Source organism: Oryzias latipes, chromosome 16 (genome assembly GCF_002234675.1).
Source record: "Oryzias latipes chromosome 16, ASM223467v1".
Taxonomy (NCBI): Eukaryota; Metazoa; Chordata; class Actinopteri; order Beloniformes; family Adrianichthyidae; genus Oryzias; species Oryzias latipes.
In genome coordinates this window covers 25,877,731-25,890,000 of record NC_019874.2, presented here as the reverse complement: position 1 = coordinate 25,890,000, position 12,270 = coordinate 25,877,731, and the positions used below count along the sequence as shown (strand labels likewise).

Genomic DNA, 12,270 nt, shown 5'->3' with positions numbered 1-12,270 from the left:
TGTTATGGCCTAACAGGATAGGTCAAGGGCTGAGAAACACATGAGGGTAATTCAGGTAATAGTATCGAATCCAGCCGGCAACCAGTTAATTTTTCATTTTTTTCTTCAAACTGTCTCTTGTTTCCTCTTTTCCAGAATGACACTTTTTTCCGGCTGGGGGCTTGCTTTTTTTCTTCATTTTATTTATTTATTTAACACATATACACACACACATACACACACACAAATCTATATTTACATTCATATTTAAAGAAAAACAATGTATTCACTGTTTCAAATGGCCCACTTCTGGCCTGTGATGTCATCGAATCTGGTGGCTGAGGGGTTAATGCTAGGCAGTTGAACGTCATTGGGGTCTTTAGGTGCTGGTTCAAGTCCTGTCCACAACCACTGCTTTTTCCACACACATGTTCTAATCTGCACAGGCACTCTGAGCTCAGCAGGTGCACACATAACATAGAATTTTTCAAATTCAAATATACTTTTTTTTAGCCATATGGAAAGCTGGTTGTCGTGGCCTAGTGGCATAGGTCGAGGGCCGGAAAGAAGAACGGTAGGTATTAATAGTATCAGAACCGGCGGGCAACCAGCTAATTTTTCGTTTTTTCTTCTAACTTTCTGTTTTTTCCTCTCATCCACAATTACACCTTTTTACGGCCGTGGGCTTGCTTTTTCTCTTCATTTTCTCTCTTTTTTTTTAGAAAAACTCAAAAGTATTTTCACGACTATAAGGCACACTCCAAAGTCATACATGTTCTTCCACCAGCAGGGGGCGCCCTATGAGCCCCTGCGCCTAATGTGTACTTGTGGGTCGTAGAAAAAGATGGAGTGAGGAAGGGAGAGAGACTTAAAGGCCAAGTGGAACCTAACTGCATTGCAACTATCTACATTTCAAAGCCTTATGCTCGTACTTTATAACCCTCAGCCATTTCAGTGTTGCTTGTGTTTCCTGAAACACACACACACACACACACACTGGCATTTATATTTGTATTTTGTGAGACTTCACCCAAGACAGACATAGAACATTTTAAATTCAAATATACTTTTTTTTGTATAATGTTAACCTGGTTGTTATGGCCTAACAGGATAGGTCAAGGGCTGGAAACACATGAGGGTAATTCAGGTAATAGTATCGAATCCAGCCGGCAACCAGTTCATTTTTCATTTTTTCTTCAAACTTTCTATTGTTTCCTCTTTTCCACAATGACCCTTTTTTCCGGCCGGGGGCTTGCTTTTTTTCTTCTTTTTATTTATTTATTTATTTAACACACACATACACACACACACCCACACACACAAATCTATATTTACATTCATATTTAAAGAAAAACAATGTATTCACTGTTTCAAATGGCCCACTTCTGGCCTGTGATGTCATCGAATCTGGTGGCTGAGGGGTTAATGCTAGGCAGTTGAACGTCATTGGGGTCTTTAGGTGCTGGTTCAAGTCCTGTCCACAACCACTGCTTTTTCCACACACATGTTCTAATCTGCACAGGCACTCTGAGCTCAGCAGGTACACACATAACATAGAATTTTTCAAATTCAAATATACTTTTTTTTAGCCATATGGAAAGCTGGTTGTCGTGGCCTAGTTGCATAGGTCGAGGGCCGGAAAGAAGAACGGTAGGTATTAATAGTATCAAAACCGGCGGGCAACCAGCTAATTTTTCGTTTTTTCTTCTAACTTTCTCTTTTTTCCTCTCTTCCACAATTACACCTTTTTACGGCCGTGGGCTTGCTTTTTCTCTTAATTTTCTCTCTTTTTTTTTAGAAAAACTCAAAAGTATTTTCACGACTATAAGGCGCACTCCAAAGTCATACATGTTCTTCCACCAGCAGGGGGCGCCCTATGAGCCCCTGCGCCTAATGTGTACTTGTGGGTCGTAGAAAAAGATGGAGTGAGGAAGGGAGAGAGACTTAAAGGCCAAGTGGAACCTAACTGCATTGCAACTATCTACATTTCAAAGCCTTATGCTCGTACTTTAAAACCCTCAGCCATTTCAGTGTTGCTTGTGTTTCCTGAAACACACACACACACACACACTGGCATTTATATTTGTATTTTGTGAGACTTCACCCAAGACAGACATAGAACATTTCAAATTCAAATATACTTTTTTTTGTATAATGTTAACCTGGTTGTTATGGCCTAACAGGATAGGTCAAGGGCTGGAAACACATGAGGGTAATTCAGGTAATAGTATCGAATCCAGCCGGCAACCAGTTCATTTTTCATTTTTTCTTCAAACTTTCTATTGTTTCCTCTTTTCCACAATGACCCTTTTTTCCGGCCGGGGGCTTGCTTTTTTTCTTCTTTTTATTTATCTATTTATTTAACACACACATACACACACACACCCACACACACAAATCTATATTTACATTCATATTTAAAGAAAAACAATGTATTCACTGTTTCAAATGGCCCACTTCTGGCCTGTGATGTCATCGAATCTGGTGGCTGAGGGGTTAATGCTAGGCAGTTGAACGTCATTGGGGTCTTTAGGTGCTGGTTCAAGTCCTGTCCACAACCACTGCTTTTTCCACACACATGTTCTAATCTGCACAGGCACTCTGAGCTCAGCAGGTACACACATAACATAGAATTTTTCAAATTCAAATATACTTTTTTTTAGCCATATGGAAAGCTGGTTGTCGTGGCCTAGTGGCATAGGTCGAGGGCCGGAAAGAAGAACGGTAGGTATTAATAGTATCAAAACCAGCGGGCAACCAGCTAATTTTTCGTTTTTTCTTCTAACTTTCTGTTTTTTCCTCTTTTTCACAATTACACTTTTTTACGGCCGTGGGCTTGCTTTTTCTCTTCATTTTCTCTCTTTTTTTTTAGAAAAACTCAAAAGTATTTTCACGACTATAAGGCGCACTCCAAAGTCATACATGTTCTTCCACCAGCAGGGGGCGCCCTATGAGCCCCTGCGCCTAATGTGTACTTGTGGGTCGTAGAAAAAGATGGAGTGAGGAAGGGAGAGAGACTTAAAGGCCAAGTGGAACCTAACTGCATTGCAACTATCTACATTTCAAAGCCTTATGCTCGTACTTTAAAACCCTCAGCCATTTCAGTGTTGCTTGTGTTTCCTGAAACACACACACACACACACACACTGGCATTTATATTTGTATTTTGTGAGACTTCACCCAAGACAGACATAGAACATTTTAAATTCAAATATACTTTTTTTTGTATAATGTTAACCTGGTTGTTATGGCCTAACAGGATAGGTCAAGGGCTGGAAACACATGAGGGTAATTCAGGTAATAGTATCGAATCCAGCCGGCAACCAGTTCATTTTTCATTTTTTCTTCAAACTTTCTATTGTTTCCTCTTTTCCACAATGACCCTTTTTTCCGGCCGGGGGCTTGCTTTTTTTCTTCTTTTTATTTATTTATTTATTTAACACACACATACACACACACACCCACACACACAAATCTATATTTACATTCATATTTAAAGAAAAACAATGTATTCACTGTTTCAAATGGCCCACTTCTGGCCTGTGATGTCATCGAATCTGGTGGCTGAGGGGTTAATGCTAGGCAGTTGAACGTCATTGGGGTCTTTAGGTGCTGGTTCAAGTCCTGTCCACAACCACTGCTTTTTCCACACACATGTTCTAATCTGCACAGGCACTCTGAGCTCAGCAGGTACACACATAACATAGAATTTTTCAAATTCAAATATACTTTTTTTAGCCATATGGAAAGCTGGTTGTCGTGGCCTAGTTGCATAGGTCGAGGGCCGGAAAGAAGAACGGTAGGTATTAATAGTATCAAAACCGGCGGGCAACCAGCTAATTTTTCGTTTTTTCTTCTAACTTTCTCTTTTTTCCTCTCTTCCACAATTACACCTTTTTACGGCCGTGGGCTTGCTTTTTCTCTTAATTTTCTCTCTTTTTTTTTAGAAAAACTCAAAAGTATTTTCACGACTATAAGGCGCACTCCAAAGTCATACATGTTCTTCCACCAGCAGGGGGCGCCCTATGAGCCCCTGCGCCTAATGTGTACTTGTGGGTCGTAGAAAAAGATGGAGTGAGGAAGGGAGAGAGACTTAAAGGCCAAGTGGAACCTAACTGCATTGCAACTATCTACATTTCAAAGCCTTATGCTCGTACTTTAAAACCCTCAGCCATTTCAGTGTTGCTTGTGTTTCCTGAAACACACACACACACACACACTGGCATTTATATTTGTATTTTGTGAGACTTCACCCAAGACAGACATAGAACATTTCAAATTCAAATATACTTTCTTTTGTATAATGTTAACCTGGTTGTTATGGCCTAACAGGATAGGTCAAGGGCTGGAAACACATGAGGGTAATTCAGGTAATAGTATCGAATCCAGCCGGCAACCAGTTCATTTTTCATTTTTTCTTCAAACTTTCTATTGTTTCCTCTTTTCCACAATGACCCTTTTTTCCGGCCGGGGGCTTGCTTTTTTTCTTCTTTTTATTTATTTATTTATTTAACACACACATACACACACACACCCACACACACAAATCTATATTTACATTCATATTTAAAGAAAAACAATGTATTCACTGTTTCAAATGGCCCACTTCTGGCCTGTGATGTCATCGAATCTGGTGGCTGAGGGGTTAATGCTAGGCAGTTGAACGTCATTGGGGTCTTTAGGTGCTGGTTCAAGTCCTGTCCACAACCACTGCTTTTTCCACACACATGTTCTAATCTGCACAGGCACTCTGAGCTCAGCAGGTACACACATAACATAGAATTTTTCAAATTCAAATATACTTTTTTTTAGCCATATGGAAAGCTGGTTGTCGTGGCCTAGTGGCATAGGTCGAGGGCCGGAAAGAAGAACGGTAGGTATTAATAGTATCAAAACCGGCGGGCAACCAGCTAATTTTTCGTTTTTTCTTCTAACTTTCTGTTTTTTCCTCTCTTCCACAATTACACCTTTTTACGGCCGTGGGCTTGCTTTTTCTCTTCATTTTCTCTCTTTTTTTTTAGAAAAACTCAAAAGTATTTTCACGACTATAAGGCGCACGCCAAAGTCATACATGTTCTTCCACCAGCAGGGGGCGCCCTATGAGCCCCTGCGCCTAATGTGTACTTGTGGGTCGTAGAAAAAGATGGAGTGAGGAAGGGAGAGAGACTTAAAGGCCAAGTGGAACCTAACTGCATTGCAACTATCTACATTTCAAAGCCTTATGCTCGTACTTTAAAACCCTCAGCCATTTCAGTGTTGCTTGTGTTTCCTGAAACACACACACACACACACACTGGCATTTATATTTGTATTTTGTGAGACTTCACCCAAGACAGACATAGAACATTTCAAATTCAAATATACTTTTTTTTGTATAATGTTAACCTGGTTGTTATGGCCTAGCAGGATAGGTCGAGGGCTGGAAACACATGAGGGTAAATCAGGTAATAGTATCGAATCCAGCCGGCAACCAGTTCATTTTTCATTTTTTCTTCAAACTTTCTATTGTTTCCTCTTTTCCACAATGACCCTTTTTTCCGGCCGGGGGCTTGCTTTTTTTCTTCTTTTTATTTATTTATTTATTTAACACACACATACACACACACACATACACACACACAAATCTATATTTACATTCATATTTAAAGAAAAACAATGTATTCACTGTTTCAAATGGCCCTCTTCTGGCCTGTGATGTCATCGAATCTGGTGGCTGAGGGGTTAATGCTAGGCAGTTGAACGTCATTGGGGTCTTTAGGTGCTGGTTCAAGTCCTGTCCACAACCACTGCTTTTTCCACACACATGTTCTAATCTGCACAGGCACTCTGAGCTCAGCAGGTGCACACATAACATAGAATTTTTCAAATTCAAATATACTTTTTTTTAAGCCATATGGAAAGCTGGTTGTCGTGGCCTAGTGGCATAGGTCGAGGGCCGGAAAGAAGAACGGTAGGTATTAATAGAATCAGAACCGGCGGGCAACCAGCTAATTTTTCGTTTTTTCTTCTAACTTTCTGTTTTTTCCTCTCTTCCACAATTACACCTTTTTACGGCCGTGGGCTTGCTTTTTCTCTTCATTTTCTCTCTTTTTTTTTTAGAAAAACTCAAAAGTATTTTCACGACTATAAGGCGCACTCCAAAGTCATACATGTTCTTCCACCAGCAGGGGGCGCCCTATGAGCCCCTGTGCCTAATGTGTACTTGTGGGTCGTAGAAAAAGATGGAGTGAGGAAGGGAGAGAGACTTAAAGGCCAAGTGGAACCTAACTGCATTGCAACTATCTACATTTCAAAGCCTTATGCTCGTACTTTAAAACCCTCAGCCATTTCAGTGTTGCTTGTGTTTCCTGAAACACACACACACACACACACACTGGCATTTATATTTGTATTTTGTGAGACTTCACCCAAGACAGACATAGAACATTTCAAATTCAAATATACTTTTTTTTTGTATAATGTTAACCTGGTTGTTATGGCCTAGCAGGATAGGTCAAGGGCTGGAAACACATGAGGGTAATTCAGGTAATAGTATCAAATCCAGCCGGCAACCAGTTCATTTTTCATTTTTTCTTCAAACTTTCTATTGTTTCCTCTTTTCCACAATGACCCTTTTTTCCGGCCGGGGGCTTGCTTTTTTTCTTCTTTTTATTTATTTATTTATTTAACACACACATATACACACACACCCACACACACAAATCTATATTTACATTCATATTTAAAGAAAAACAATGTATTCACTGTTTCAAATGGCCCATTTCTGGCCTGTGATGTCATCGAACCTGGTGGCTGAGGGGTTAATGTCAGGCAGTGTAACATCATTGGGGTATTTGGGTGCTGGTTCAAGTCCTGTCCACAACCACTGCTTTTTCCACACACATGTCCCAATCTGCACAGACACTCTGAGCTCAGCAGGTACACACATAACATAGAATTTTTCAAATTCAAATATACTTTTTTTTAGCCATATGGAAAGCTGGTTGTCGTGGCCTAGTGGCATAGGTCGAGGGCCGGAAAGAAGAACGGTAGGTATTAATAGTATCAAAACCGGCGGGCAACCAGCTAATTTTTCGTTTTTTCTTCTAACTTTCTCTTTTTTCCTCTTTTCCACAATTACACCTTTTTACGGCCAGGGGCTTGCTTTTTTTCTTCATTTTATTTATTTATTTATTTATTTATTTATCACACACACACACACACACACACACAAATCTATATTTACATTCATATTTAAAGAAAAACAATGTATTCACTGTTTCAAATGGGCCACTCCTGGCCTGTGATGTCATCAAATCTGGTGGCTGAGGGGTTAATGCTAGGCAGTTGAACGTCATTGGGGTCTTTAGGTGCTGGTTCGAGTCCTGTCCACAACCATGTCTTTTTCCACACATATATCCCAATCTGCACAGACACCCTGAGCTCAGCAGGTGCACATAGGTTTTATACAGAAGGTTGGGAAGAAACACAAAGGTTGAAATTCATATACCCAAAATAAGGTGTTGTACAAAAATAATTGTTTTTGTGGTTGGGTTGGGATGATACAGGACTTGTGTTGACAAGACAATTTTGCATGGAACTAAATAAATTAAATCATTAAACACTACAAAACAGAACAATCATTTCTTTTTGTTACTTGGCAACAGCTAACGCTATGTAAGCCGTCTCGTACGCTGGTTAGCTTTAACGCTAATGGAGCAAACACAAGCAGATATTTACATGTTTTTTATACACTGACCAGAAGGTGGCAGTATTAAACTTCCAAACGTTTTTTTTTCTGAGGATCAGCCAAAGGCTCCCAGAGTTGTCACGAGGGGGGAAAACATTTGACATTTTTGAAAGAATCTCAATAAAATTTCTGTAAATCAGACCATACAGATAACTGAGTAACAAGCAAAAGGGTTATTCAAATTATTGAATTATTATTGATAGTGCCAAGTGAAATTTTTCTATATATTTTCTCAGTCATTTTGTCAAAATTGACATTCATTACTATTGCTGTACTCATTACAAACTCTAATCTAGGACACACACAATAGTTTTTGTCTAGTTTTGTCAGAATAAACGCCCCATCAATTCTATGTGAATAAATTGAATGCAGTTTTTATTAAAAACATCTCTTCACTGGAGCATAAATCATACCTTTCATCTAAGCTTATAGATAATAATCCTTTTTCAATTAAACACATAGAAAGCATGGTTCTGAATTTGTACTTTTATGAATTAAAAATGAGGTTTTGATCTCACTCTTTCATGTCCAAAATTCATTTCCATTTATTATGCTATCATATATTTTCCAGACATGAAACAAAATATTTCTTAATACATTAAATCTTTCCAGTTTTTTATGAATCTTGGCCTAGTCATTTTTCCAAAGCCTGTTTCTGCACTTTGAGCTCAATGCACATCAGTCTGTGGATAGATCTGCTGAGGCTCTGCTTCTGTCCTTTCACATGACCGCTGACAGCCACGTTGGATTTTCTTTTCAATTCAAATTTAATTGTATAGCACAAATTCATGACAATATTCATCTTAATGGGCTTCGTGCCGGTATTTGGAAGGTAAACATACAATCAAAAAAAAAAACTTAATGACACTTTATTTTATAAACTCTTTGTCATGCTGAGTTGAGTACTGAATGTTTATGTTGGTGTTTTTCGATAACTGTAGTTATTCCGGAGTTGGGTCTCAAGGGCAACAGACAAAGCCCAGAACTCCCTCTTCATAGAAACTTCTCCAATTTGACAGGAGAAATCTAAGGGGGTCCTAAGCCAGCCAAGAGACATAGTCCCTCTAGTGAGTTCTGGGTCTTCCCTCGGCCTCCTCCCAGTGGTTTAAACCATGAAGACCTCCACAGGAAGGGGGTAGGAGGCATCCAAAAGAAACCTCCTCTGGACTTTCTTGATGTGGAGGAGCAGCGGCTCCACTAAAACCTCCTCCCGGGTGACTGGGCTCCTCACCCAATCTCTAAAGGGCCGCCCTGCAGAGGAAACTCATTTCAGTCACTAGTATCCAGAATCTCATCCTTTTGGTCGTCTATCTGCCTGTTAATCTCAGGCTCTGTTTACAACACAACTTTGTTTTTGTCACCGTTTTAGAATTGCTTTATTTGTTCCATGTGATGACCCCCCTCTCCATAAATTTTCATCAGTTTTTAGTCAGAGTTGTCCGTTTCACTCACACAAATCTCAAGTTATCTTGCTCTAAAGAAGTTTGTTACATTTGTATTTTTCAATTCTTATTTGTTCTAAACACATTCACATACATTGATAGTAAATCATTGAAGTTGCTGTCAAGTTTTCTTTCTGAGCAATCAGAGAAATAAATGCTGCAACATTACATGATAGTTATATCACTTTTTTAAGGGAAAAAAAGATGACAGACGTCTTGTTTTATTGGGCACAATTGCAGCAAAAAAAATCAAAAATAAATCTATTTTTCTGATTTTACAGGGATCCATTTCATCAGCTTTGAGCTTTTTTAACTCTTTCCTGCTAGAGGCGCCTTTGTTTGTTTGATGCATCAGTTATTCAGGATTAAAGGAGTCTTTTTTTTGGCAGGTTGTATCCATCCATGTTTTCTGTTTCCTCTTTAACGCTGTCATATTTTGGAGCAGATTCATACTTTTTAATGAAACAAACTCTCAGCACACCAGATGTTTTACTTTAGATGCACAACAGGCATTCATTTAATGGAAGATAATCACTAAATCACTTTCTCATTTCCATACATGTGTGACATCACATAACCTTTTAAAAAAAACGCCCAAACTACTGAATTCTTCAGACTTAAGGACAATAAATTATGTGGTTTATTTGGAAATACTATGATGCAATCAAGTTTCTAACTACATTTCAAGCAAAAGGTTTTGTTTTGTTTTTGCAAACGTTAAGTTATACCTTGAACTGGATTTATTTTCAGCCCCAAACTATTTAATTTAGCATTTTATTTCATGTTCAGCAGCAGTAATTCATGCTGAAACAGAGGAGCAGCTGGATGTCTTTGTATGCAAGTCAGACCAAAACAGAACAAAGCAGATCTGCTGTCTAAATTAAATGGAAGCATAAGTGTCTGAACATCTGTAATCTGAGCAAGAACAAGCTGTAGCTTTCTGGTGCAGCATGTGTATCAAGGTGCTGAATAAAGGAAAAGCAAAACTGCTGCATTTCAAGAAAAAAGGTCAAAAGGAAGTTGTTGAATTGAGATAGCAGCTGTCCAATGCTTCTCAGAGAGCATGTCATGCTTTTAAAGCAACCTGCCTGCAGGTCAGCTGTTCCCACTGACCACTAATGAAACCCGGCGCCATTCTTTCCCATGAACATTTTCTCCAAAAGTGCACAGGTGGTTTTGTTACTTGGAGTTCAAGTCACTCTGAGACACTCTGCAGCACTCAGGCTGATTTGCCTTCCCTTCATGTTGTCACGGAGGTGGAAGCATCACACAAAGCCCCAGCCATCCCCAACACCAAAGCTCAAACTCTGCTGCTCCGCTGAAGCAAAACTACCAAATAATAGGGGAATCAAATGTCTGTTGACCTGATAATTGGACTGTAGGACATGGGTATTTAAATGTGTGTGTTTTCTCACTAATCATGCAATCATCTACTTGTTCTCAATAATAAGTGTAGTCATCCTGTTTGCAGAAACAACATGCCGGACTGTCAGAAGCTCAGGAAGAAGCTGAAGAAGAAGAGAGGGCAGAGAGCGTATGCCTGCCAGTGCAGCTGGTTCTCTGCTTCAGAGCCTGCTGACCTCAGGGATCAGCCTCAGCTCCGATGGGTCTGTGGCAAACACCCGGACTGACTGCTCACCTCAATCTACTTTCTAAACTCTCCATCCATCCATCCATCCATCCATTTATCCATCCATCCTTGAGACGTCGTTGTGAAAGGAAGAACTTATCCTTGGCCTCTATTGTCAGCAAGACTAAAAACATTGTTTTCCATCTATCTGTCGAGGAGGATTCTTGAAGCATTTCCAGACTGTACAAAAAATCTGAATCTGTGCATCTCACACCCATTCATTGATGGCTGATTTCAAAATATCTCTTCCTGCGTCTTCCTCTTTTTGGAAGAGGTATTTGGACACAAATATCTGGAACTTCAAACTTTCTGAATATTTTGGACTGCTGCCCAACTGTGACACATTGTGATTTTCTACTCCTGCTCTTTAAACAAATCTGTCTCCTGCCTGTACTAGAATAAAATATATCTGATGAGGAACATGAAACATTTTTTCTTTACATTTCTAAAGCTTCTGAACTCCAGACGTTTATTTTTTTATATGTCTCATAAACTTGAGCATTTGAGTTTAAAAATGGAGGAAGTGAAGAAATGTCAAAAATTAAAAGTTTTATATCATCTTTTTAGCTTCTGCTCCTTATTGGAAACTTTCAGGGTTGACAGTGTAACAGAATTTGTAATTTTAGTTCAATTAAAAACTATTGGCACTTTCCTATAAAGTTCTTGGATTTACCTTATAGGAGTTTGGCCTGCAGACAGAATGGTTCCTTCCAGTCCGGTCAACTAAGAAATAAAACACAAATAAAACTACATAAAATATTTTTCATTTAGTTCATTTTCATTCTCTCAGTCCAAGGTATTTTTGATGTATTTTAAATTTGTACATTTTCTTAAACAGATATATGGAGTTTGCATTCTTCTGATTGTCGAATAATAAATTCCTCATGTTGAGCCCCTGAACAAAAATCCTATTCCTTTAGAGACTTTGTGTATAATGTTGTGAACCATGCTTCTCTGTCCTAACGAGAGCAGATCACATTTAAAGAAAAATATCAGAAGTTTTTATTCTAAAAAAAGTTCAGACACTGAGTCAGAAATGTATAAATTTATATTATTAAAATAGCCTAGTCCTAGTATACGGTATACTGTACATAGGTGTAACAAAATAAAATGTACATTTATGTCGACAGCAAATTATACGTACATCATCCCTACATGTTGATAATAGTCCTGCAGCATCATGCATGTCAACATGTATACTATCAATAAAGCCCCTGCAGCAATTAAAAGAAAAAAATGATTATACTTACCTGTGAAATGTTATGCCTTCCTCCTTCGTGGACTAACTTATTCGATTTTGGCAGTATAAACCCGCACAATGAACTGGCATTTTGCAAAAAAAAATGTGTTCACGTGCATGCACTGCAGCAGTGACTTGACCTCACCAAGATGGCGGTGCTCTCCTCCAATCAGGATGGTCACAGGCGCTATCCTACAGTTCTCGCGATACATCACTGCGAGACTACCCCAGCCATTGACCCCAGCGGCCC

General features: G+C 39.1%; 1 protein-coding gene across 1 annotated transcript in view; it reads left to right on the top strand.

Annotated features, from left to right (window-relative positions):
• The window catches only part of c16h8orf37 (chromosome 16 C8orf37 homolog), a 44,065-nt gene extending 32,864 nt beyond the window's left edge, over nucleotides 1-11,201 (top strand). The window contains exon 6 of the mRNA XM_023964171.1: nucleotides 10,622-11,201. Within this exon, the coding sequence (XP_023819939.1) occupies nucleotides 10,622-10,781 (160 nt within the window). The 3' untranslated portion in view covers nucleotides 10,782-11,201. The remainder of the gene's footprint in view (nucleotides 1-10,621) is intronic.
• The last annotated feature ends 1,069 nt before the right edge of the window (nucleotides 11,202-12,270 follow it).